Source organism: Vespula pensylvanica, chromosome 14 (genome assembly GCF_014466175.1).
Source record: "Vespula pensylvanica isolate Volc-1 chromosome 14, ASM1446617v1, whole genome shotgun sequence".
In the NCBI taxonomy this organism is placed as follows: Eukaryota; Metazoa; Arthropoda; class Insecta; order Hymenoptera; family Vespidae; genus Vespula; species Vespula pensylvanica.
Genome location: NC_057698.1, coordinates 4,345,631 through 4,372,768, shown reverse-complemented (window position 1 = coordinate 4,372,768; position 27,138 = coordinate 4,345,631). Strand labels below are relative to the sequence as shown.

The 27,138-nt window shown below is 28.7% G+C and overlaps 6 protein-coding genes and 1 long non-coding RNA gene across 10 annotated transcripts; 4 read left to right on the top strand and 3 right to left on the bottom strand.

Annotated features, from left to right (window-relative positions):
* Positions 1 to 54: 54 nt before the first annotated feature.
* On the top strand, positions 55 to 8,353 carry LOC122634358 (cell division cycle and apoptosis regulator protein 1-like). 2 transcript variants are annotated; one of them, XM_043823225.1, is made up of 15 exons: positions 55 to 271; positions 791 to 918; positions 985 to 1,256; positions 1,322 to 1,555; positions 1,678 to 1,941; positions 2,027 to 2,252; positions 2,323 to 2,600; positions 3,402 to 3,657; positions 4,612 to 4,677; positions 4,770 to 4,970; positions 5,248 to 5,427; positions 5,524 to 5,874; positions 5,968 to 6,325; positions 6,408 to 6,751; positions 6,827 to 8,353. In XM_043823225.1, exons 1-15 carry the CDS (start codon positions 214 to 216, stop codon positions 7,100 to 7,102), a joined length of 3,492 nt encoding a protein of 1,163 aa, XP_043679160.1. In that variant the 5' UTR covers positions 55 to 213; the 3' UTR covers positions 7,103 to 8,353. The 2 variants fall into 2 exon arrangements, with proteins under 2 accessions (XP_043679160.1, XP_043679159.1); XM_043823224.1 differs by having other exon boundaries at positions 4,770 to 4,976.
* A 215-nt stretch (positions 8,354 to 8,568) lies between these two features.
* Positions 8,569 to 13,653, bottom strand: LOC122634359 (transcription elongation factor SPT5-like). Its single transcript, XM_043823226.1, has 11 exons — positions 13,115 to 13,653; positions 12,943 to 13,031; positions 12,616 to 12,871; positions 12,286 to 12,518; positions 11,703 to 12,201; positions 11,278 to 11,629; positions 10,620 to 11,206; positions 10,172 to 10,530; positions 9,693 to 10,094; positions 9,427 to 9,602; positions 8,569 to 9,350 (listed from the first exon to the last, which is right to left on the bottom strand). Exons 1-11 carry the CDS (start codon positions 13,282 to 13,284, stop codon positions 9,114 to 9,116), a joined length of 3,360 nt encoding a protein of 1,119 aa, XP_043679161.1. The 5' UTR covers positions 13,285 to 13,653; the 3' UTR covers positions 8,569 to 9,113.
* Positions 13,654 to 14,049: 396 nt separating this feature from the next.
* LOC122634105 (arfaptin-2) lies at positions 14,050 to 18,660 on the top strand. The gene is made up of 6 exons (XM_043822696.1): positions 14,050 to 14,347; positions 14,625 to 14,830; positions 14,966 to 15,133; positions 15,350 to 15,671; positions 15,772 to 15,949; positions 16,023 to 18,660. The coding sequence occupies exons 2-6, from the start codon at positions 14,629 to 14,631 to the stop codon at positions 16,173 to 16,175; spliced, it is 1,023 nt and encodes a 340-aa protein (XP_043678631.1). The 5' UTR covers positions 14,050 to 14,347; positions 14,625 to 14,628; the 3' UTR covers positions 16,176 to 18,660.
* A 248-nt stretch (positions 18,661 to 18,908) lies between these two features.
* Positions 18,909 to 19,744, bottom strand: LOC122634106 (mitochondrial import inner membrane translocase subunit Tim10 B-like). 2 transcript variants are annotated; one of them, XM_043822699.1, is made up of 4 exons: positions 19,627 to 19,744; positions 19,402 to 19,538; positions 19,230 to 19,325; positions 18,909 to 19,112 (listed from the first exon to the last, which is right to left on the bottom strand). In XM_043822699.1, the coding sequence occupies exons 2-4, from the start codon at positions 19,423 to 19,425 to the stop codon at positions 18,936 to 18,938; spliced, it is 297 nt and encodes a 98-aa protein (XP_043678634.1). In that variant the 5' UTR covers positions 19,426 to 19,538; positions 19,627 to 19,744; the 3' UTR covers positions 18,909 to 18,935. The 2 variants fall into 2 exon arrangements, with proteins under 2 accessions (XP_043678634.1, XP_043678632.1); XM_043822697.1 differs by having other exon boundaries at positions 19,402 to 19,725.
* LOC122634104 lies at positions 19,732 to 21,644 on the top strand. The gene is made up of 3 exons (XM_043822695.1): positions 19,732 to 20,304; positions 20,450 to 20,612; positions 20,696 to 21,644. The coding sequence occupies exons 1-3, from the start codon at positions 20,112 to 20,114 to the stop codon at positions 21,393 to 21,395; spliced, it is 1,056 nt and encodes a 351-aa protein (XP_043678630.1). The 5' UTR covers positions 19,732 to 20,111; the 3' UTR covers positions 21,396 to 21,644.
* Positions 21,645 to 22,067: 423 nt separating this feature from the next.
* LOC122634107 lies at positions 22,068 to 23,185 on the bottom strand. Its single transcript, XR_006328309.1, has 2 exons — positions 22,668 to 23,185; positions 22,068 to 22,223 (listed from the first exon to the last, which is right to left on the bottom strand). It is a non-coding gene; the product is annotated as an uncharacterized LOC122634107 (long non-coding RNA).
* Positions 23,186 to 23,289: 104 nt separating this feature from the next.
* On the top strand, positions 23,290 to 26,830 carry LOC122634102 (folliculin). 2 transcript variants are annotated; one of them, XM_043822694.1, is made up of 8 exons: positions 23,290 to 23,721; positions 23,936 to 24,340; positions 24,410 to 24,515; positions 25,383 to 25,657; positions 25,716 to 25,828; positions 25,906 to 26,232; positions 26,321 to 26,555; positions 26,641 to 26,830. In XM_043822694.1, exons 2-8 carry the CDS (start codon positions 24,036 to 24,038, stop codon positions 26,780 to 26,782), a joined length of 1,503 nt encoding a protein of 500 aa, XP_043678629.1. In that variant the 5' UTR covers positions 23,290 to 23,721; positions 23,936 to 24,035; the 3' UTR covers positions 26,783 to 26,830. The 2 variants fall into 2 exon arrangements, with proteins under 2 accessions (XP_043678629.1, XP_043678628.1); XM_043822693.1 differs by having other exon boundaries at positions 23,923 to 24,340.
* The last annotated feature ends 308 nt before the right edge of the window (positions 26,831 to 27,138 follow it).

The following is a 27,138-nucleotide window of genomic DNA, read 5'->3' as shown; positions in this document are numbered from 1 at the left end:
ATAGACAGATCCTAGAACTTTACCCAACTTCAACCAAACAGAAATAGCGTCTATGAAATATTACATAAGTACACACTGTGATTTGAAATCTTGTAGAATTTATATTTAATGATTGTAATATCCAAAAATATGGCGCCCGAGTGAAGGACGCTCGATCAAGAATACGAAGCATTAGAAAATTTATAGAAATAAAGGAAAAAACTTCCGAGAGAAATGAGTAATCTTTCACCATTCGGTGGAGGAAAGAATCCACCTTGGGTTCGTAATACAGGTAAGATAATATTGTGTACTAATATAAAGTGAAGAAATTGTATGTCGTTCCGTGTGCAGAGCACGATGTTGCCAAATTTGTGTTAAAATTTATGTAAGTTGAGAAAACTTTTCTTAAAATATCTTTTTCTATATATTATCATGAAATAATCATTCATACTGATATATAGAGAACATCATTTTATTAATATTTTGAAATAATTATTCTAGATTAAAAATGATATTAAGATCCATCAAAATGGATGGCTCCATTATTTTATTAGAGTGATATGAATAGTGTGATATCATAAAAGCTTGTTTTTGATATCTCTTACATGAATTAAATTAGAAGTATATTAATTTCAATTGTAATAATGCGAAAGATCTTACTAATAATCAATCAATATTCTTAAATTTGTAATAAATTGTATACTTCGTAATTTTTTCTATTAAATAAGTATCTTACTTTGATTATATAACGGATATCAAGTTCTATTTTACATTTATATTATATTTTATCTCTTTGGATTTACATCCATAGGACAAGGTATTCAAAATATTCAACAGCAAATGTTAGGTCAGGCAATGGGAACTATCGGTGGACAACCTATGGTTCAATATCAGCAACAAACACAGCAAGTGTATCAACAAAGCTTGGGTTTACAACAGGTCAATATAATATTTTATATTATTAGTAATTAACAATATTGAATTTATAAATATTTTGTTATATAGCCCAATATAACGATGGCTTCAATGACTACTCTGGGTTCTAATCTACCATCTGGAATAGCTGGACAATTATATCCACAAGTTGCTACAGTTTCTTATCCAACGCCAAGAGCTTTAAATACAAATGCATTTCAACCATCAGTAGCTGGTGTTCCCCAACAAGTGCAACAAAATGTACCTTCATCGTCACCAAAACAAAGAGTCTTTACAGGAACAGTTACTAAAGTACATGATAATTTTGGTTTTGTCGATGAAGATGTATTCTTTCAAACAAGGTGAGTGAACAAAATCAATTTTGATTGAGATAATTTAAATTCATTGTTAATGATTTGTATTTCAGTGCTTGCGTAAAGGGTTCTAATCCAATAGTAGGAGATCGTGTACTTGTAGAAGCATCTTACAATCCTTCTATGCCATTTAAATGGAATGCTACTAGAATACAAGTATTACCCATGGGAAATAATAATAACAATACTAATACACAGCAGACGAATCAAGCTAATCGACAACAAGTAAATCGCCCATCAGGAACTTATAATGCAGTGCCTCCTCCTGCAGAAAATACAAATAATAGGTAAATTTAAACTATAGCATAAAGACAAATTCAAAATGATATCTAATTGTAGAAAAGTATGAAAATATTTTATATGTAAATTACTTCATTTTTATTCTGAAAAATAATTTCGTGATTGAAAGATTTACAACTACTACAACAAATACAAATACGGCTAGTAATCGTAACAAAGTTGGAAGAGTTAGAGAGAGATCACCTCGTGAACGTAGGAATGAAGAGGAAGAGATTGAAAGAAAACGACGTCGAGAAGAAAGAATAAGAGAACGTGAGAAAAAAGAAGAACGTAGTCCTTCAAGAACTAGAAGAAGTAAATCTCCTAGACCTCGAAGACGTACCAGAGTAGTGCCACGATATATGGTGCAAATACCAAAAATCGCGCTCGATTTGTTAGTAGTCTATGTTACCATTTTTTATCTCCACATATTCACAATTATGATTTATCTTAGGCGATATTATTGGTTATTGTTTCAGACCTGAAGCAGATGTTCTTGAAGTAAGAAGACGTTATCAAAACATGTATATTCCCAGTGATTTCTTTTCTACTAACTTTAGATGGGTTGATGCTTTCCCTCCACATATGCCATTCACTCTTAACAAACCTTGCTCTTTTCATGTTATGCACAAGGATGTAGATTCATGTATAGAAAATACTGCAGTACTGGAACCTTCGGATGCTGACTATCTCTTTTCTGCAAAGGTTCGTTCAATTATATGAATTAATTATTTAACAATTCATTTGTCTTATGTTTTATTATTGTGTCCCACAGGTGATGCTTATATCAATGCCTGCCATGGAAGAAATTTATAAAAGATGTTGTGGAGTCTCGGAGGATAGAGATCCAGATCGTGATTATATACATCCTACTCGCCTTATAAATTTTTTAGTAGGCTTACGAGGTAAAAATGAAACAATGGCCATTGGTGGGCCATGGAGTCCTTCCTTGGATGGACCAAATCCCGAAAAGGATCCTTCGGTTTTGATCAGGACGGCTGTCAGAACCTGTAAAGCACTTACAGGCATAGATTTGTCCAGCTGCACTCAGTGGTACGATTTTGCAAATATTGGTATTTTTTTATGTAACGTACGTTTGAATTACAGTTATAAATCTTTTTTCTTTTTTTTTTCTTTTTTTTTTCTTTCTTTTTCTTTTTTTTCTTTTTTTTTCCTCAATCAAAGCTCCCTCATTATCAAAGAGCAATGTGATGTTAATAAATTTTTCTGCCCGTTAAAATGCACTATCGAAATGTTCGGTTATTCAATTTCTATAAACCATTATTATGGTAAATTTCGATTTAAATTTCATTTGATAATCAGTGTCATGTTGCCTTTTTATGATCTCGGATTTTTATAGTTCGCAAAATTATATTGTACATAGTTTTCTTGAGTGAGAAGCTGCTAAAATTTAATTAGTACGAAGTAGCATTAAGGTGCGTTTATGACAAGGGTACATTGTTCGTGATTGAAAAAAAAAAAAAAAAGAAATGTAGATTTTAATGAGTTTCTCACTTGATAAACTAAAATTGTAGCTAAATCTCTACATAGGAGGTACGTATTTATTTTATGCACGACCGACCAACGAAGATTGCTGTGCACTGGATCCTGTTTCAAGCACCCCAACGATGATATACGAGCAGTCGTGGCAGACAAATCATCACTATTGTTCTATTACTGTTGTGATCTACTCAGTTGTGCTTTCTCAAAATGGTCTACGTTGTACGCTGTGCGTGGCTTTGTATGCAGTGCGTGGGCTTAACGAACAAGCGAACGATCACTTAGCATATAAGGCAAGGCTAAGCAGCATTAATCTGAGTTGACGTTTGGGTATTGTTTTTCCTTGCGGCACAGGTACCGCTTCCTGGAACTCTACTACAGACGTGCAGAAACGACCCACAAGTCAGGGCGAGTGGTGCCCTCGCGCGTTGAAACCGTGATACTATTTCTCCCAGATGTATGGAGCTGTGTGCCTACCAGATTGGAGTGGGATGGGCTACAACTCAACTATAAGAAACAACTGGAGCGAAAATTGCTGCGTGCTGCCTCTAACCCCGACGATTCGGATGCTGCCAATGACACTGATGAGGCTGCCGTCGCTGATCAAAAGGCACTGCCAACATCATCCCATATTATTTTTACCTTTTTATTACCTTATTATGTATACATGCAGCTGGTTCCTACTACTAAACTGAATTTTCAGTAGGTGATACTTGTCCATCGATCCAATTTATCTTCCAACTTTTCTCAAGATTTTATATTTCTTTACAATTTTAGTGCTTAAAAATTAAAACATATTCCTTGTTTAGTGAAAGATTTATCATCAGATAACTTTTGTACTTTGAAAGAAGGAACTGTGTTAAGTTAGTAGCTTTATGTTGAACTATTTTTTTTTTTTTTTTTTTTTTTTTTTAGTTCCTTGATATTCGGTGTAAATAGGAATATTCTGTATTATGCGCAGTAGAATGTATCCATAAAAAAGATATTATTTAACTTTACTATAAATATAAGGAGTCAAATTTTATTTAGAGATAGAGTAGTATAACATAGTTTCTGGCAGTCTTCTTCAAGTTTTTGTATTATTAAATGTTTTTATTAGGTCAGGTATAAAAATGATCGATGGGTAATGTATTACAAATTCTCCCTTAGCCATTGGCAGTTTCATTGCATTAACAAGAGACGCAAGCAAGTCTAGCTCGGAGAAGAGCACAGCTGAGCCATTCCCATCCCTGATACCTTCACCTTTGTCATTGATAAATTATTCATTCATTTCATTTGCTCATTGTTATATACTACTACATTACTGGTATTATCCATAACCTATCAACGACACAGACACCAGAGCCAGGACACTATGAGAATCTAGCAGTTATTTAAGTCATACTTGAGGGACATCGTGAATGAAGAAAGGTGTATCATTACTATGTGAGAGAGTGATTAAATGAAGAATGACGAAAGAATGAAGAGGGAGTGGTTTCGTTTCGTTATAGGGGCTGCTTCTGTTCTGTAGATTCCTATTAAGCTTTTTTACTTCTGCAAGCTAATATAGTTTTTCTGTTTTCAGGATGATATGGCACCAGAAAAGAAAGATCCGACCCATTATTCTCAGTTGGACCCAAAATCTATGAATGTATGCTATTATTTTATAAAATTATTTATATATCTAATATTTATTCGTTAATATTTGTATATACATATTTATGTTTTTTTTTTAATTTATAGGTAAACGATTTACGTCAAGAGTTGGTTGCACGAAATTTGAACTCTAAAGGGCTAAAGTCACAATTGCTTGCACGTCTTCTAAAGGCTATGAAGTTGGAACAGGCTAAAGAGGAAGGACGTCAAGATGATGTAGAAGATAATGAAGATACATCACCACCTCCAAAAGAGGATGATGAAAAAAAATTCAAGGAAAATAAAGATGTAAAGGTTGAACATAAATAATATATATATATATGTATATGTATATATATGTATATGTATATGTATATGTATGTAGTGTGCGTGCGTGCATGCATGCATGCATTCATCCATCATACATACATACATACATACATACATGCACGCGCACACACACACACACACACACACACACACACACACACACACACACATTAGAAGTATTTACAAAAGTTTAAATAGCCATTTTTATTATTATTGAAGTATATGTTGTGGTGTTAGTACATATGTTAATTTACAGCATGATGAAGATAAAAGAAAATTATACGAACGCGAACGGGTCATACTTGAGAAAAGATATACACTACCAGAGTCTTCTCACATTATTGTGCATCCATCTAGATCAGCGAAAAATGGAAAATTCGATTGTACTGTAATGTCATTGAGCGTTTTACTTGATTATAGACCAGAAGACACGAAGGTATTATATTTTTCTTATGTTGTTTATATTTACCGTTGTTCAGTCATACATCAATTATATACGAATTTGATTAATTTATTCCTGACATTTTTATAGGAACATTCGTTCGAAGTTTCTTTATTTGCCGAGTTATTTAATGAAATGTTAATGCGAGATTTTGGTTTTCGCATATATCGATCATTATGTAATTTACCTGAAAGACCTAAGGAAAAAGATGAGGATAAAAAGAAAGATAAGAAAGAAGATAAGAGGGACGAGAAAAAAGATGATAGAAGACGTGAAGATGATCGAAAATGTAATAAGAAAGAGGAAAGAAGAGACGAAAAAAAAAGAGAGGGGAGTAAAGATAAAAAAGATGATAAGGAAGCAAAGAACAAAACTGACGACAAGGATCGGGAGAAGGAAAAGAATGACGACGATGACGATGATGATTACGAGGAATCGGAGGTATTTTAACGAAAAAAAGTCATTAATTAATTTATGATTGATTAATTGGTTAACGTAATGTTTACTTGAAATAAAATAACAATTATTTCGTAGGATGACGATTCGGTTAAGGACGGTAAGAAAGATAGAGACAAAGATGGGAAAAAAAGAAAAATAAAACTTTACACATATGATCCTTATTTACTTTTATCCTTTGTATATTTTGATCAAACACATTGTGGATATATATTTGATAAGGATATAGAAGAACTTATTTATACTTTGGGATTGAATCTATCGCGAGCACAGGTTCGTAAATTAGTACAGAAAGTGGTTACTAGAGATTCTTTGCATTATCGCAAATTAACGGATAAAGCAAAGGATGACAATGGAAAGGATGAGAAAGATGTAGATAAAAGCGACAATGGAAAGACTCAAAATGAAGAAGAGTTATTGCGTTCATTGGCTCTTGGTAAGTTTGATAATCTTCCAAGGAATATTTCTAAGATATTGCAGTTTTTAAATAACAAGAAGAAAAATTTCTTCGTTTTTAGGAAATAAAAAATTATTACCTGTGTTCGTGTCAAGCGGACCACCTTCTAAAAGAGCTAGAAGAGATGATAAATCTACAGGAATAACTGAAGAAGAATCGATACCAGAGGGATTTGTTATATATAAAGGTTCTTTATTAGACGTTGAGAAATTAGTTGGTCAATTAAAAAGATCTGAAAAAGCTCGTTTAGATACAGAAAACCGTATGATAGAATTGCAAAATGAATTAGGAATCGTTAATGAAAAGTCACTAAAACAAACCAACAGTTTGAAAGGTTTGTCCGAGGATTTAAAGATTTACAAAGATAAATTAAGATGTACAGATGAAAAATTTAAGAAAGTTTCGGTAAGTTCTCTTAGAATTTGATAAGTTAAACGAATGAAAATTTAGTATTAAATAATATTTAAAATATTTTTACAGACTGAATGCCATAGTTATTTAACTGCAGTAAAAAATATATATCATATAGCTTCAAAAATGATACAGAGTGATAGCAAAAAAGTGGAAGTTGTAGAAATACAAGATGAGAAAATTGTAGCAGAAGTTAATGGCTCTGAGATAGAAAATAAATGCAAAACTGATACACGATGGGGTGACAGTAAAGTTGTAATAAAGGATGAAATCGATAAAGATAGAAAATGTGACAATAAAATTTCTATTAAAAAAGAAATGGAAAGCGACAAAGAGAAGAAATAAATGGATATTGTTATTCATAATGGTACACACAAACACATTGGAACAGTTTCATAATAAAATATGATCGTGTTCAGCATTGTTAGAAAGCAACTATGATATTAGTTTTTTCACGTATGAAAGTCAGTGAACAACAATTCGATTTCATAACATTTTGCACCAAGTGGCAAAACATAGGAAAACTCGTTATACTAATCATATAATGAATTAAATGTTTGTTGATGAAAATGATAAACAATATAACTATGCGTTATTGTTTTAAATAAGATCTATCGATAATTATTTAAAAAGTAAATTCTAGAGGATATTAGTATAAATTGGATCTACCATAAAATGCCAGATGGTAATAAAGGAATAATTTTCAAAAGTGTGTTTACATGTAATCTCGCAATTTATCAGCTACATGAAAGTATTAAGTTAAATTGCAAAAATTAACTAAAATTTTACATGAAATATAAACTTTTAATGTTTTATGTTAAACATTACATTTTTATACTCTTTCTCCCACACAGGATATTTTTCTAATGCAATGGCAAAATAACGATATATTTTGCACAAGATTTTTTTCTTGGTTCATACCTTTCAAAGTGATTACTGATTTTTGCACCTGTAATATATTAACATTGCTTTCTAAGCATATTATATATATCAATCATGTGATGTATATATATAACAAAATAAGAAAATGGCTTTTACAATATCATTGAAACTGTATATTGTGGTTATATACGATTAGTAAATATAATTTTAACATTATGCATCGTCAAATATGTCGATTGTATATAAGAAATCTGCCACCTAAATTTTTATAAACCAGCTATATGCGTGAATAATCTTGAATTCGTAAATGGACAAGAAAATTAAACTAAAGATACTATAGAAAAAATATGCAATAACTAATATTTCATCATTGTACGCGACTTTTTATCCTTTAAGTGGACAAATCTTTTCGTGGAACATGAATTTTTTTAATCCCGCAAATACAATAACCATACCGTAATATAAATATATATAATATGTGAGTTGTGTCATATAATATATGCAATATTGTATTTTGCTCAGTGAATATCTCTTCGAATGACATTGTACATCAAAGAAATATTTCTTTCTCCAAAGCACATAACATATAGCACATACTGTAGTATTTTGTACATACCTGTGTTACTTGAAAAAATTGTAATGCAAGTAGCAGATATTACCATAAATTGAAATCATATTACATACGCAAAAAATAAACTCATACTCGAGCAGTGATGTGGAGTCTATAAAAATTATTTACGCGTAAGTATACTATTGAATAAACAAACAGTAGCAAAAGAAATGAATAAGTAAACAATTATATATGTTATACTATCTTTCTATATTTATTATACCTTTTTCAAAGGAAAACAATTTTCTTAAACTTTTAATCTAATTTAGATATAAAATTGGAAGAGATTGAAAACATATAAATGAAAGAACATTTGTTTTACTAGCACGTTATATTTAAAACTATAAATGTAAACGTATTTACAAATGTACAAATTAAAAGTAAATTAATTAATTAATATTATTGAAGTATAAATTCATCATCTCCTACTTATATACTTCATATCATTTTTTTGCTGAATTATAAATGCCATGTGATGCTACTAGCAAATTATACCAGATTAAAACAAGAAGAATTGCATTTAGCAATAACAATTAGAATGTTAAGTATCTAAAGGATAAAATTCCTTGAAATATTTACATTAATTATATAATTCTTATGTTACATTTTACATTACATTATGACAATTAATAATTTTTAATCCTTAAAAAAATACGTGTATTTATCTACATGTATAGAGTATATACTTATATCACACAATCTGTCAGTTATCACAAATCACAGTATATGCCAACAATTAAATATCAGAAATTATAATTTCTAATGATTCAATTGTGTGTTCAATCCAGATGTATATACATCTTTATAATCAGAAATATTTTTAAGTATGTATAATTTATAAATGTATAGAGACAAATGAAAGAATTATGAGGATTTCATTTTACACAAAAACCGCAAATGCAACATCTTCACCTCATCGGTATTCAATTTCACTACACCTTCTTGATTGTCGATCGAAAGTAATGTGCCTACGGCTTCTCGCTCTTCGCCTATAATAACTTTCACTCGGTCTCCTCTCGAAGGTACTACTGGTTCTAATTGATCGCAGACCAAATTTACGACCCTGTCTTCCACGGGTAGAAATACGGCACACATACCGGCCTGATTGGTAAGAAATTATTTGAATAATTAAAATTTTATTAAATATTACGAATGAAACTATGTTTAATATACTCACAGAAATTCCTCGTATAACACCTTGCTGTCCTGCGAGTGCAGGATCCGGATGAGAACCGCGAACACGTACTTCTATGTCTGTTGTGTGCCATTCGCTATTATTAATGATTCCAGATGTAACTCCAGTATCTAAACATGCTCCAGGAGTTTGTGGATTGTACGGACTTCCAGGGACTCCTACAACGGACACAAAATGTATCATTCAATGAAACAGGACACTCATGACACTTAGGAAGTATTAAATAACATATGTATTGTGTGTTTTACCTGGTGTCATGGGACTATAACTCATTGGTGATGGAGTAGCAAATGCTCCATGTGGACTCGTAGTATATCCAGTTCCATTTGGGGACGGTGTAGCGACATAGCCCGCAGGACTTGGACTCGCAGTTGCACTTCCCGCAAGACTTGGACTAGGTTGATACGAACTGAAACTTTGTTCAGATCCATACATAGTACCAGGTGTTTGAGGAGTGAATGGACCACCGGTAGGAGGATAGCCGGGTCCATATCCAGGTGAACCGGCTTCTTCTATATTGTAACCATCAAAATCGTTTGTTCTCGCCGGTGTATTAGTGACTGTAGGATCCCATGCACCTGATTGACCAGGTGTCCGTGAACCATCATGAGATGGCGTCATAGAACCATAATGAGGAGTACGTGATCCATCTGTAATAGAAATATAATCGATTATTCCTAAATACTAGATTCTGAACAAATTTCAAGCGTAATTGTAAATGACTCACTTTCGTACATAGGCGTCTGAGATCCATGCATAGGAGTTTTGGATCCATCTCTTGCATACATTGGTGTTTGTCCACCAGCCGTGTACGCTGGTGTACGACTGTAACTGCTGAAACCACCGTCTTTCGTCGGTACTCCAACGTTTGCAATGTGAGATCTGTCCACGGATATCGTTTGACACGTCGAATGTAGTTCTACACGCGCAGTAGTTTCCGTAGCATCTTTAACTATGCCTACGTTTCCTTTATACGGTCCGCCAGTTATTTTTATAGTCGTTCCTATTAACTCTCTGTCTCTTCTTATACTTCCACCGCGACCTCTACCTCTATTACCGCCACTTCCTCCTCGTCCCATACCTCCTCTATATATACATAAAAAAAAAGTATATTTATCGTGTATTGAAAATATACTAAATAAATAAAAAGAAGACAACAAAAACATGACACTAACCCGCTCGGATGCATTGGCGAGGCAATTCTTGGTGACATGAAACCCGAGATTGAAGATACAGATGTAATAGCAGATTTGTTTCCACCAGAAAGTTGTAGATGTCTTGTTTTACAAACGAATATGCCTCCATTATCAACAAACATTCTTGAATGTAAAAATGCAAAACTTCTATAAAGATGTTTTATTTCACCACCTCTTCCTGCATGTGGCCCATCAATTACTTTAACAATATCTTTTTTTTGTATAGGATTTTGTTGAGAATCCAAAGCTACCGCATTTCTATTCTCTCGACGCTTCGTAAGTCCTTGTGGTCTAGCTTCAATCACTTTGCCATGCATAGAAAGAACATGGAAATTTTCACGCTCAAGACGAACTATAACACCGACTGTTTGAGCATCAAGTTGAACTAAATCACCCCATTGAAACTGGCCTAAACTATCAACACCAGTTGCCATATCCGAACATAATTGTAAATCTCTTGGAAGCACTTCCAGTTCATGCATCGATAAATCAGAGAACAAAACTACTCTATTTTGTTCGACTCTAACGATTAAACCTGTATCACCTTCGTATCGTCCCGCTACTACCTGTAAATTGAAACATACTTTATTTTTCTATGATTATATTTTACCGATTATAATACAAAATGTTTACTTACTTTTACATGATCACCCATTGTAAAGTATTTTCTCAATTCTGATGATTGAAATTCTAAAGCCTCCTTTAGCTCTTCATGTTTTGGCATGACCATTATCATGTTTCCATCTATCGAAACAATCTTGCCTTGCAAGTTTATCAATTCACCTTCGCATACTTCTACATTATCTCCATTACTGAAGGAATGTGTCACTGCTTGATCCTCTTTTCCAGCAGGTACTCCTGTTGTTGGAGTTCCGCTTAAATCTATCTCGATGCCTTCGGGTGCTTCCTCAAATCTCTCTAACTCGGAAAGAGTTGGCTTTACACCTTCTGATATAATAGCAGTTGTCGTGAAATTTTTATAGAGGAATCTGGGAAAAAATCATTATTTTAAAAAAGAGATGTAATATTAGAGATAATAGAAACTAGAAAAAATGTACTTACCCTTTTCTACTATATCTATTGCCTTCAAAAATTAAGAAATCTCCATCGCTGGTAACTTCTCCTCCAATAGCTCGAATTGCTTCTGGATCGAATGGTTTAGCAGGTGGTCTTCTTTTCTTTTTTCTTTTTAAAGCCTCAGATTCGCTTTGTGCAGTTCTTAAAGCACCTCGAGGCCGGGTATAATCTATTCTTGGCAGTAACTTTAAGTGCACTTGATTTTGTGCTAAATCAACATAATCTACCTGTGCGATATCATCTTTATAAATTCCTCTTTTCAATCTGACCCACTGTTTAGCCTTTAATCCTGTTTGTTCTTTCACAACTCTTAATACATCAGTCATTTCTTTAATTGGTACCATCTGCTGTTTCCATATACCCATTCTTAAATTTCCTACATTTTCAATAGCAGCTTTTATGTGTGGTTGCTTGTAAGCTTCTATATAAATATAACCTTTTACACCTTCAGGTACAACAACTGATTTGATTTGAAGTGGTTCTCCTACAAAAAAAAATATGAATAAAATTCATTAAGAAATATAGTTAATTATATTAGAATAGAAAACAACTGAAGAATATATGATACCAGAGAACTGATATGTAATAAATTTTCGCATTAATAAAAGTACAGTTGCTCTTTCTTCCCCAATACGGCATTTTATCATCCAGAGATTTGGATCTTTAACTCCAGGGAGTAAAGTTTGTTGAGTAATTTCATCACTCATCTCTTCACCTCCATCACCAAAGTGACGAACAGCTGCAGATTCATCTGCATATTTCTTCCTCAAATATTCTTCTATTTCATCTTCTTTTTGAGAACTAATATAAATTAGTTATAATTAATTATAATGAGGAATTAGTATAATTTATAAAATATACGTTATCATTTTCTAATATATTAAATATTAAAACTTACTCCCAGAGATTAGTGCCTCTACGTCTTCCTTCAATTTCTCTTGCAGTAGGTCCTAATTCATCTACTTCGTTCCCTACAATACCAATTTCTTGAGCTCCTTCTTCCCATTCTTCGTCATCTTCAACTTCATCATCTACTTCAGCTTCATCAATAATAAATCCACCAAATCTATCTTTTTTTTTTTTCTTTCTAGGTCTATCATCATCTTCTTCCTCTTCCTCTTCATCATACTCGCTACTACCATCCAGATCTTCACCTATAATCATAGAATATTATTGTTACTTTCATTTGCTATATAATATATCGCAAATACTCAAAGTATTTTACCTTCTGGTTCTTCTTCTGGTTCTACTATCTCTTCGTCACCAGATCTAACTTCCTCAGCTTCATCAGCTTTTGCATCTCCATCTTCTGATCTAAATGTTCAAAGATGGTAAATAGAAAGAAATTAAAACAAAACATTATATGAATTTCCATTTAGAAAAAAAACACTGTTTACCCTGATCCTGATCTAGAGTGTGATCGAGATCTAGAGAGACTTCTCGAAGGTGACCTGGAAGGGCTTCTACTGCGTGAAACACTACGATTTTCTTCTTGATCGCTTTCGCTACCTTCACCCCCATGATCACTTTCATTATCGGAAAAATTACTTCCTTCTGACTCGGACATATTTTATTTTTATTAAGAAAACTTTTAATTCACTTTAGGTTAATCTTTTGTTTATATTTCATATGCACAGCATAAAAGAATCTCGACGAGAATAAACGACTTTGGACCGGGTGTTCACAACACGATAGAAAAAAATGGAAAAAATTGCGTGATAACACAAATAAAATCTTATCAATAAACAACTGTATTTGCTTAAATAAACAATAATACAAATGATAACTATATCAAATGTTCTGATTATGTTGCTAGATCATGACGAACACTGTTTATCGCAGCACTTCCGTATCACGTGGCAGTGGACTTGTTTAAAAATTGTCAAAATAAAAAAAAAAGATAAAAAAAAAAAAACGTGTACCGCACGTTAGCAGAGCTTCTTTCCTGGCACGAGCGTTGCTTACCAACTGTATACTGTTATAAGGGGCGGCAACATCGTTGGCGGGAATGAGTGATTCATCGAAAACTTGTGTGAATGTATATAAAAATAACTGGGTAAAATTCATTTCCTAAATGAGTAAACTTTTTAATGCAGCTATTATACTATAATGTTATATCATTAAAAGATAGAAAAAGATGTAATAAATATTTCAGGTAATTTTATATAATAATTGGTTTTTAACCAATTCTTTATCAAGTTAAAGCAAATAGAAAATTATACTGAAATCATATATAGAGAGGAGTCCAGATCGATTGGAATCGGTCTAACTGTCAGGCTTACCAACTTTTATGATTGATATAATATTACTATTACAAAATATAATAATATTTTATATCTCAATGTTAAATATAAATAATTACTTAATTTGCAATAGTCTATAGTTTTTAATATGATAATAAAATAGTACTTTTATTATTGTTATCTACTAACAAGACAATTTTTTACTTCGTGGCGTCTCCGCTATGAATGGTTCAGTATTTACATCTATTTCGTTCATGTTTCGCTCTTAATTCGTTGCCAATCACTTGAAATAGTTTAATGGAGGTAATGTGTACGTAGATTGAGTCAGTAAAGAATTAAAAATTTTTTATGTTCTAAAAATAGTCACGAATAATAAAGAAAATTTTTGTAAGTATTCCACTATGCATTATGTAAACTAATTTTCTATGTAAATAATATAAAATATTAATTCAAAATATTAATTCAAAATAATCAAATATAATTTTAAACAATTGTCAAAAAATATTTTAGGATAACTTTTTGTGATTATCATTTTATTCTAATATGTCTTGTTTCTTTTAAATATGATTGTATAAAATAATAGAATTAAAAGCATGATAAGAAATTGATTAATTTGTTATGATATGGACAATTCTATAAATTAACTATATGTATATTTTTTAAGTGAGATGTCACAGATTACTGTAACATCAAGTGTAATGGAAAGAAGCATTCATGAAATGTTAAAAGATGCTCCTTCTTTAAATGAGAGCGATAGTGCTGTTCATTCTGGAACACCTCCACCACATGTTCCAAATAATTGTAGTGGAGATAATTTACCTAGACCAGCTACCATAAATTTAACTGTAGGTAGCTCGGTGCCACAAACATGTATGTACATATTATTTGCTATAATATTTTTATTATATTAATTATTTAAGTATATAATAGTAAATAATTGTTAATCATATAAAGATGATTATAATATTTGATTTAGAAATAAATTTGATACTAATTTTTTAACAGCAGTGAATGTATCTCCAAACACACCTATTCAAAATGGAGATACACAAACAATGCGTACAGCTCAAAGTAAAATTGAAAGTATTAAAAATTGGAGTATTTCTACATATAAATGTACTAAACAACTTATGTATGAAAAACTTGGGAAAACATCACGTACCGTTGATTCTGGTAAGTTTTTATCAATTAAATAAATTGATAAAATTGATACAAATTTTTAAATATTACTTTGATTAATTTCTTTTTAAATAAGTACTTCTTTTTTACACGTAAGTTATTTAAAAATTATTTTAATATAATACAATTTATGTATAATTTACAATAATATTAAACTGTAATATGTATAATGTATTATAAAATATAATTTTATGGATTAAATATTTCTAGAACTTGAGAGTCAAATTGAATTATTACGAGATACTCAAAGGAAATATTGCAATATCTTAAGATTATCTCGGGCTTTAGCCTCTCATTTCCATCATGTGGTACAAACTCAACATGCTTTAGGAGAAGCATTTTCTGAATTAGCACAAAAATCACCTGAGTTACAAGAAGAATTTTTGTATAATTCAGAAACACAAAGAAATTTGACTAAAAATGGGGAAACACTGCTAGGGGCTTTGAATTTCTTTGTATCTTCTGTAAATACTCTTTGCAACAAGACTATTGAAGATACTTTACTAACAGTACGTCAGTATGAAATAGCACGGTAAGAAAGATAACATTTTAAAAGAAATATTTTTACATTAAAATAAAACTGCAAAATAATATGCATCTGTATATAATGAATGTGTTTTATTATGTAACAGAATTGAATACGATGCATACAGAACAGATCTTGAAACACTAGCACAGGCTATAAAGTCGGATGGAAATAATGCAGCTAGATTAGAAGAAGCACAGTTAAATTATGAAGAACACAAACAAAATTTTGAAAAATTACGTTCTGATGTTTCAATTAAACTAAAGTTTTTAGATGAAAACAGAGTATGTTTAAATTTATTAAATATTTAATCATATATTTATTATGGATTATTATTTAAAAGTTTTTTTCTTTTAGATTAAGGTAATGCATAAACAGTTACTCCTATTTCATAATGCAGTATCTGCTTATTTCTCTGGGAATCAAACTGCATTAGAAGCAACGCTTAAACAATTTAATATTAAAGTTAAATCTCCAAATTCATCTTTACCATCATGGTTAGAACAGTAGTCTTTGATAATGTGTATTTGAAGATCATGAAGAATATAAAAGAATGCATTCGTCCATACGAATCTCCTTTAACACAACATACAGTAAAGGTAGGATTCCTAAATATCAGGATAGTTATTCGTACATATTGAGCTGCCGTACATATTTTATCAGTTTAAATCATTTATAAATCAGAAAAATGTATTATATGATGTAAAAATGACAGACTGAATTGTATTGATTATAGTTTCTCTGTACTAAGTCATAAAAAACCACATTTAGTGTCTATGCATCTTTTTGAAAATAGATGTCCCACCTATTTTTCTTATTAATGGAGATATCAAATCTGATATTTACAATCACGTATATATCATATTCTCCTTAATGAAAGAAGTTGCTGGATATTTGTTTTCAAGAAGGTATTAAGTACTACTAATAATAACCCTAAAAACTTCAGAAATTTTTTTATTGTTAATTTATTTACTTATTTAATATATTTTTTATTTATCTAATATGTATTACAAATATACAATTATATTATAATATAATAAAAAATGATACTTAATCAAACTTTTCCAATTAAATTTAAAATTAATATTTTCTTTTGTTTTTGGAGTTTATAGGGTTAATTATAGAATTGCTTGGGCAGTGCTTAAAATAATAAGAAAAAGATCTGTTAAAGGATCATGACAAATATTTAATGCTTTTAACTTTTTTAAGTCAATGTATGTTTAATTTTGTATGTCTTCAACTTCTTAGTGAAATTTTCATGTATATAAAAATTATTCTGATAAATTAATATATATAAAATTTATAAAATGTGTTAAAAGTAATATTAAATAGCTTGTTAATATTTTATTTTTTCAGTTCATATAATAGAAAGAAATTGTCTATTAATATGATACATATTACTACTTACAGGGGAATAACTATTAATTAGTTAATAACATTATCATAAATACTATATAATTTAATCTAAATAATTTGATCAGTTTTTGATTTTCAAAAAAAAAAAAAAAAAGAAAGAAAGAAAAAAACAATCGAAGTTGTTATAAGATGACAATCTTAATCAATAAATTCCAATATACTTTGAATAATAATAAAAGACAAACATTTTTTTCTAATATATTTATTATTTATAAAATTTATAGAATTATTATCGATTAAAACATTGAAAAAGTAACTTTGATAAATTTTTTGAAGTACAATATAAATATCTTCCTAAGTATCTATCATAAAGAAATAATTATATGTAAATAAATATTGAATAATTAATTTCTTTTTTACATGTTGAAAGCAGATATAATAAATAATTTATTCTACAAGCTAGTCAAATTTAGTATTATTCTAATTAGCAATATACTTACATTAACATATTTAATTTTATTATTTTTTACAATTTTGCATAATTATTTATGATACGAATAACTCAAAATATAATATAATTTTATCATTATATTTTAAGGAAATCATTCTGGTAATATAACATTAGATTGTTATGCTTGTTATATTGTTATATTCCTATACTTTTGATTATTTGCACATGCTTAAATGTAGATATTAACATAAAAAAATAAAATCTGTTTTATTAGAGGAGATTATCTTATGATCATTAATGCGATATTAAAAATTTTTCAAGTTGAATCTTCTGAAGCAAATATGATATATAATGACTACATCAAGTATGCAAAATGTATGTAAACCAATGTTACACGAAATGTATACAAGAAGTACACAATGTTTGATGATTGATTATGAAAGATCATAATTATAAGTAGTGTATAATTCTGCTTTAGTATATTATATTATAGATATTTTATTTAATATGTTTTATGCTTATTCATTGTGGAGAATGTGAAAAATAACGTTTTAATATTAATAATAATTTAATTATTGTTAAAACCATTCCAGATATAACTTTAAATTATCAATAGTTTAGGAGATATGTAAAAGTTGCTATATATAAATGCATATGAAAGCAGTTACTAGCTAATAAATTTCTAGGTGACTGTATGAAATAATTTACATGGAAACAATATACGGCTTAATAATTTTTTTATATGTAAGAAGAAACGTAGTTTGTGTAAAGTGTGTTTCAGATTCAGTGATTGCCTCTTTTTTGGCTTCAAATTACACATTATGCAATAAAATAGAAATAAAATTATTATTCATAGCCTCTATTTTAACTTATCAAATTTTCATAAAACAAATGCAATTATATTTTGTTAACAATTATATATAAAAAGCATATTCTACTTTGCAAGATCATGTGTTTTACACATTACTTGTGTTTTTCATGTATAAACTGAAATTATAAAATATAATTATTTATTTGCATATAAAGAAGACAATTTTCTAATAGTTTTTTTCAAAATTTGAAGTACCAAAAGAGATAATTATCAAATTTGAAACGTTCTATCTAGTATGTTCCTAATTATAATGTTATTGTGTGTGTATATTATGTGTATACAAATTCTTAATAAATCAATGCTTATATAATCTGTAATTTTTTTTAAATATGACAGTCATAATGATCTGATAAGTTTGTTATTGTATTATAATTATTATTGATGTAAATATTAATCTTAAATTTAATTTTAATTAGAATGCATATTACTATATAAATACAGTATTTTAAATTTCATAAATATTTTTCCTATTCAAAGCAATGAAATTTTTGTTTTATTTAAATTTGATATTAAAAATCTTAGTGAAGATATGGATAAATATGGTAAGTAAAGAAAGTACAATTTCTTATAGAAATAAACATATTATTATAATTTATGATATAGCTGTTCCTACTTTCTGTTCATCTTCTGATTGTGCCATTATTGCTGCTTGATTATTCAATTCTTCTATTCTTTTACGAACTAGAATAGGTTGAATTTCCATATATAATTCCATAATTTTGTGATTTGCATGTATATGCTTCTCTGTACAATTTTTTATACATAAATCCTGTAAATAAAAAATATGTTTTTAACACACTTCTAAAGATTTCATTACAATATGATTAAAATGAAAGACACATTACAATATGATTAAATTTTTAAGATATATTACTATTGATTATACCTCGTTAGAAGTTATTTCTCTAGTAAGGAATGTATCGGCACATCTCTTGAAGCAAGTCTCTGATATTTGATTATATACAAGAAGAAAGTCTCGAAACTATAAAAAAAAGAATATAAGACAATTTTTCTATACTTCCTCTTAGTCTATAAGGCATAATTTAAAAGCAAGTTACATTTCTCAATTGAAGAAGATCCATTTTAAAGTTTGATGGTAAAGTAAATTATTAAATTATTATATTAGTGAAAGATGTGCAAATTAAAATATCTCAATTCATTTATAAATAAGTGCTTTTATAACAACATATATAACCTACGGGGATTATATCTAGTAAAATGTTTGTTAAAGCGCGAAGGGAATAATATGATTTTTTATAGCGAACTTAAATTAATATATTTACAAGATAAATGAATTGGTCGAAGATATAATGTAGAATAAATGAACAAATAACAAAATGTTTATAAAAGCGAAAAACAATTACAAATAGAAGCCTACGATCATTTACTCTTAGACGTGATATTAAGATAGACGAGCTTCTTTTTCATACAATATTGGTAATGGCTCTCGCTGCGGCTATCAGAGGACGTTCATTGGTTATAATGTTATTAATGTCTTTCTAACCATTAAAGTAATAGGTCAAAATTTCATAAGGATGTAAAATGTAGTATAAAGAAATTAACCAATTTCAATCGAGTATTAGGCTTTCCGTAACTCCACTTTTGTCTATAAAACTTAAAACACAACATCGAAAATTTTCATAAAAATAAAAGTTTTACGATATATTTCTTCTGCACAACCAATCACAAATAATCATATAGTACGCGCTTTAGTTTGAAATTTAATACCAAAAGTAAGTAAGGTTATGTATTAACGTTGTTTAGAGAAATGAGTGATCATAATCAATGTTGTAATACGTTTGATAACTTTGAAAATGAAAGTGTTAAAGAAAGTGATGAACTACTCATCGATGCTGTGAGAGCATATCCACATCTTTATAACCACAAAGATCCTAATTTTAAAAACCATTTGATGAAAAAAAATTCGTGGAAAGAAATAGCCTTAACAGTAAATATACCAGGTAAATAAAACCATTATTATTAAATGATGATTATATACTATATTAATATATATGTGTATTAATAATTATTATAATATATATTTAGGTTCTCTATCTTCTTTGTTTGTTTCATTATTTATCAATAAAAAAATACATCTTTTTATAGTTTCTGAGTGTCAGATCCGATGGGTAAGACTTCGTGAAAGATTCGGAAAAGAAAAACGTCAAAGAGAGTTGGATTTAAAGAATGGCAATGGAATTAGTCAACGTAATATTTTCATATATTACGAAACTATGTCATTTCTGAATGATCATATTAAAAGAAGAAGGTAAGTTTATGAATAAATAATACAAATCGATGTTCTGCTTTATTGCTATATATTTGATATCAAATGTTATATATCTTCCTTAGATCTTATACGAATGTCTCAAATTTAAAACGTCCAAAGAGGATAGAAGTCACGGCAAATAAATCACATACATGTATTTCATTGTTTGATTCTTCGTCTACAATTAAAAAAGACGACCAAAAAATGAATCTTTCAATGGATAGTACAATTATTAAAAGTACAGAATCTCCAATCTTCAAAACTACCTCACAATTCTCAAATATAATAGATGAAATACCAATTGAACCATGTGCAAACTTCTTAACATCATTCAAACAAAATTTCATATCAGACACTATTCCTGCTTCTTCGTCAATGACATCACTCAAAAATAGTCACTTAAGTTTAACTGGTCCTCTTAGACATTTTTCGGATCTTCCTCATAATCTTCATAAATCTGATGAATCAACGAGAAACTCGATCCTTTCAATGCATGAATCCACCTCTTCTCCAGCAGCAACAATTTTTCAAACAACGCCATTTTCACGAAGACCACCATTTAAGAAAAAAAATAATTCGGTCGAATTAGAAAGTTCTTTGATTTTACTTTGGCAAACTATGCACCAACGTCTTCTGGATAATCATAATTCCGAAGTGACTGATAGCTCGGACGAAATTTTTGCAAAGTTAATTGTTAATCAATTAGAAAGATTACCATTACATGAAAAACAAAAACGGCAACAAGCAATCATACAAATTTTGTATGAACCTTATAACTCTTGAGTAGATGAAAATGACACCAAAGCTATGAACCATTTTGATATTTTAAATAGCATATTATTTTATGTTGTACTTTTGCATTTTATATTTTACTTTTTATGTCCTTCATGCACCTTCATAGTCATGTTCAAGAAAAGAGGGATATTTTAGATTTGTTTCTTCGTATTATTTTTCTTTATATAAAATATATATAATATATTATTATATATTTCGCAATAACGAGGAAATTATATTGTTTTGACATAATGATAGATAATATTATATATTTTGCAACAAAGAAATTTATGATAGAAAATATTTTCAATAAGTATTTATATTGAAAATTTATTATACATATAAATACAAGATTCCAAATTTCAATTATTTCATTATTTACACATTTTCAATTTATATTTATGGTTAAATGTGAGCTTGTATTTATTTTATTTAGTAACTATATTTTATTTATGAAAAAAATTTAGAAAGTATTGAATCAGCTGAAGTTAAAAAAATTTATACTTAAGTATTATCTTAACTTCAGGTACTAAAGTTCTGTGATTTTTTTTTTTGTTAAAAATGGTCTAACTTTTTCTAATAATTTATTAAAAATTGAAATCATCATATTTATATATCAGAAGAACATATGTGAATCAGCTTTTATTTTTTGAATTAGATGAGAAAAATCTTGATTAGTACCTATGATTAATAGGTCGTATCCACCATTAATAATTTAACCACATTTGAGAGTTTTTTTACTGTAATACTATCAACCCCATAATCACAATCAGTAGTCCTGCAAATATTCTGCCTTTTTCTTTCATCATCTCTTGGTATTTTGCTTTAATGGATGATCTAGAAAATAATTTTCTTTACACATATATAAACTTACTATTTTTCCTTGTAAGATATTCATGACTTGGATTTTTTACCAAGATTGATAAATTTTATTCTAATTCTTATTACAGATTTTTTCCAGATCAACATTAAATTAAGAAAGTAAATACAAATATAATATTTTAATTAAACATATGTTTATGGCATAAGATATTTCTTATTAAATGTAAATGATTCTAATATTCATATATTTAAATAGATTTCATATTTATGTAAAATCCGCAATTTAATACAAAATTGTTAGTAAATTATGAAAAATTTATTGTTAACATTTCTAGGTTAAATAAGTTTATAAATGGAAGACGATTTTTCATGTTTACTATTGGTTGAATTTTACATTTAAACCAACTTGTTATGAACTATTTTAAGTTTACATTTTAAGTTTACAGCTTAAATTCTTACAAACTTTTGTGTACGATGGCCTTACGTTACCATCTCAATGCTGTGTTATGATGCTATATGCTTGCAAATTGCTACATTACGGTTAGTATCGTAAAAGATGTGTGTGGCATAAAAGAAAGTAAGAGTCACTTCGACCAACTTCGATTAACTTTAATCAATATTAACTCGATCAGCAGTGTAACCAACAGCAGAATTTTTAATTGTATGTCGTTTTTAGTTATTTTCTTGATATCAATAACCATTTAAAAATTGTATACATAGTATGGAAATATAGATATGTATTCTCTTAGTTATTTTAATTATTGTTTTGTCTCATACTTTGTATAGAAATTGGAAGTGAACGTGGCATAGCCATCATGTTATATAGTAATGATATGTCGTCTACCGTTTGAAATTCAAAATTAACTTATAGTTTCATAGATAAATTTCACAGGAATAATAGAATAATATCTGTATTAGCATATTTATAAGCATTTAATCTGTATAAAAATAATCAATTATAAATAAAAAGCATTAAACTTAAATCAATTGATAATTTGTCTAATATCATTAAGAAACTATAAAACAAGTACAACGATGCTGCCATCTAAAATTTTACTAATATTAAATTAAGAAATTTATGTATATACACACATTTCTTATATTTTCACAAATCAGACCTTCAAACTACTATTTGTAGCTATAATCTGTTACGACTAAGTCAATTTGTACATTATTACATTTTATCGGAATTTAATAGATTATGTATTTATATAATAATAATTGTAAAGAATTAGACGAATTTAATACTTTGCTTAAAAACTTTTGGAATGTTATAAAACTTGAATTTGTTAACTTCAACTTTCATTGTTATGTAAAATAGTGATATTCAAATTAAAAACGGATTAATTTGCTCGGGATTTGACAATAACAATAAATAAGTTCCAATTAAAAAAGTTACGAGTGTAGTTGTGTTTAATCACGTGTTCTACTTTAGTATCAGTTTCGTTGTATCACGTGAAAGAGGTCAAAAAATAAATTTCATTTTAATCTCTTATCAATGACAAAGAAATAGGTATGTATGTTTATCAATATATTTTTCTTACTTTCAGTATTCCACAATGACATTTTATTCTAAATAATATTATAACATTATGAATGATTGTTTATGAATGATTTGTTTAATAAAATATTATATTTCAGTAATTTATCATGTTTCAGGTAACTTTAAGATTTTTTGAATTATTACTACATTTATCCACTTATATATTTGCAGGTATCATTTGCAGATAATGCTAAACATTAAAAAGTGTCATAAGAAAGAACGTTTATAATCTTGGTATAACCAAGGTAATTTGTAAATTCTAAAATTTAGATTTTAATAAAGCGATGAATGCCGCTATTGCCTTATGTACATTTTGTGAAATACATGGACCTAAAGTAATATTTACAACGCAAACTTATCGCAATTATGATAATCAAACTACAGAAAAGTTAAAATTTTATGGACCAAAAGAAATATTAAAACAAGCACAGACTACAATAGATGAAGGACAACAAGAATGTGAAGGTTGTCAAAGTATTAATAATTTAAAATACTTGAGTAATGAGCATGATACCAGAACATCTTTTTTATCTGCTCAACAACCATTGACTCAAGATATTGAAATTTTATTAAAACATGCATGCATCAGGTAGTTTATATTTACATTATTTTTTATCATTTAAAATATATATATATTATAAATATTATATTTTATTAGGAGTCTCAGTTGTGAAGTACATCCAGGCAAAGAAGGTGTTTGCTATTTTGGAGATGAATACAGAGGGCATGTTTTAAGTCGTACTTTTACATTAAAAGATGCCCAGGTGAATTATACAACGAAAAAGCATGTTTGGTAGCTATTACAACAAATTATTCAAATCATTTTAATATTAGAGTTTTTTATATTATAATCTGTTAAAAGTCAAATTATATATACAAGATATAACAAAACTACATGACAAAACTTCAGGAATGGATTTCTTATATGTAGAAAAGAAGAATAGATTCTATCAACGTGAGTCTAAAAATGCTTAATTTTTTAGTTATAAGACTTCCAATTATGATTTTAGTGCATTGCCATTTATCAAATTATAAATTTAAAAAAAAAATATTATTATATATAAATACGAATGCATTTATTTGAGTACTTACATTATCTCATCAATACACTAGAATGAATAATACATATTCAAAACTGTGACAATACTTAGCAAGTTTCTAAGCTAGGAATTTTATGAGATGACAAGCTGATGTCTGTATTCATGAATGAGATGAATATATCAAATATTTGATATAAAAAATATCAGTAGGGCATATCATAATTCCAATAAATCAATATAACTGGAATACATTAAGATTATATTTGAAAGTCTTATAACTCATAAATTAAGCATTCCCAAACCCATATTAATAGAACCTATTTTCCTTCTCTACTTAAGAAGAATTTATACCTGAAATTTTACCTGAATATTATTACCTGGATATTATAGTTTTGTTACACTTGGTATATTAAAAATCATATTTTGTTTAAAGATTTTATTTCATTTTTCTTAATCATCAAAAGAAACATTTACTAATCTTGATAAAGCTTAGGTACATTAATAGTAAAGTGTAATAAATAAAATAAATATGAACATATTGATATATAAAATTTCTTCTAATATCAGATTCACATTTAATTATTTTTACAGGCAAGAGGCTTTCGCAGATGGTGCAGCTTTATTGTTTTTATGAGGGATAAGCAGTTTTTATTGAACATGTGGCCATTTTTAATTGATAATCTAAGAGAGGTCATTAGAGAATTACAGGACTGTGCAGAAAGAAAATACAATATTGAAGAAGCTGAATGCCCACAAAGAACAATGCGTTTGATTACAACAAATAGCAGCTCAGGCTCCTGTCATAATTCAACAAAACAAGTTAGAGCACTTAGCAGTATAACAAATGAGAAGCATGTTTATGTCAGGTATAAAAAATACTTTATATTGCACAAAGTACAGATATATATTTTTAGATTTTTCTAGAATCCACATGTGGCTTGTATGGATCCTTAGTGCAGGTGCTAGACATTTTATAGAAATTTTACCAATGAGTTTACTAGATAAAGAACTTAATTACAATTTAGAACATCGTATAGGTTAGTATAATAGATGAAAAAAATTTAGTTAAAACATATATGTATATTATACAATGAAATTACATCATATTTTTTAGAAACTGAAGAAGGATTCACTTTGGTTAATACAAAATTACCCGTAAATTTGAACTTAAATACAGAAGAATCTCAAACATCAGAGTTTTCTGAGATTTCAAATAATGCTGCTATTCTTATTCTAAGAAATTTAAAAAAAATAATTGGCAAAGATCAATTCAGACAATTATTATACTCTAGTTTAACTGGCATTCAAATTTTGGTGAGAGGTCCAAAAACTCAAAGAATTGAATTATTACATGGGTTAAGTTCACTAGTACCAAGAGCATGTAGAAGAGTACATACACAAGCAGTAGAATATCTGGATCTAAATAAATATAATTTTATTGGTATATAAAACTTGTAATTTTTATAATTTAAGATATTGTAATTTCTTGATGCACAGTGAAATTAAGTACATATAACATAATTCTTCAGGAGTGGACACATCTGTAGCTGTACCTTTACCATCTCCAAATGTATGTAGATTGGATATTATAGCTGATGAACATAAAGTTGAAAATACACCATCACATATAGTTAAATGGACTGGTTTACTCCCATTAAAACTTCCTACATTGTTAGTAAAACTTGAAAAATCGTTGGAAGATGAAAAACTCGGAAATTCTGTTCTTAAGGCACACTTTATTGCTTTACAGAAAGAATGGGCAAAGTAAGAAAACACAAATTATTAAGTATATATAAATTAAATATAAACTTTTCTTTTTTATATATATATATATTTGAATTTGTTACAGTATTGCAAGGGTTGTTCATGCAATGCGAGGCAGAGGTCATCGTGGAGATCTTTCTGGTCTCATGCTTAGTTTAGGAGCTGGCCCCCATGATAAAAAATTGTTAGATGCATGGTCTATGGGTTTACCATCAAATCCTGCATAATTTATGTTTTGAAGTTGTATGAATTGTAGTATACCATTGGGATACAAACATATTGTGTTGTTTCTTATACAAATCCTTTCCTAATTTTCATGTTCTTACAGTAGATTATTAAATATTAACTTCCTTTAGTCTTATATGATCTTAAAATATTAATTAAGTAAAGATTTATTGTCTTGCAAATTAAGGAGGTACACGGAGGTATTAAGGAACAACATTTTATAATAAAAGATAATGTAGTTAAGAAGAAAATGAGGAAGCCATTAAACTGTACTTATTTTAGATATAGTCATTGAAAAATAACAATAACTTTAAATTAATATTTTATTTATGATATTTACATAATAATAATAAAAATA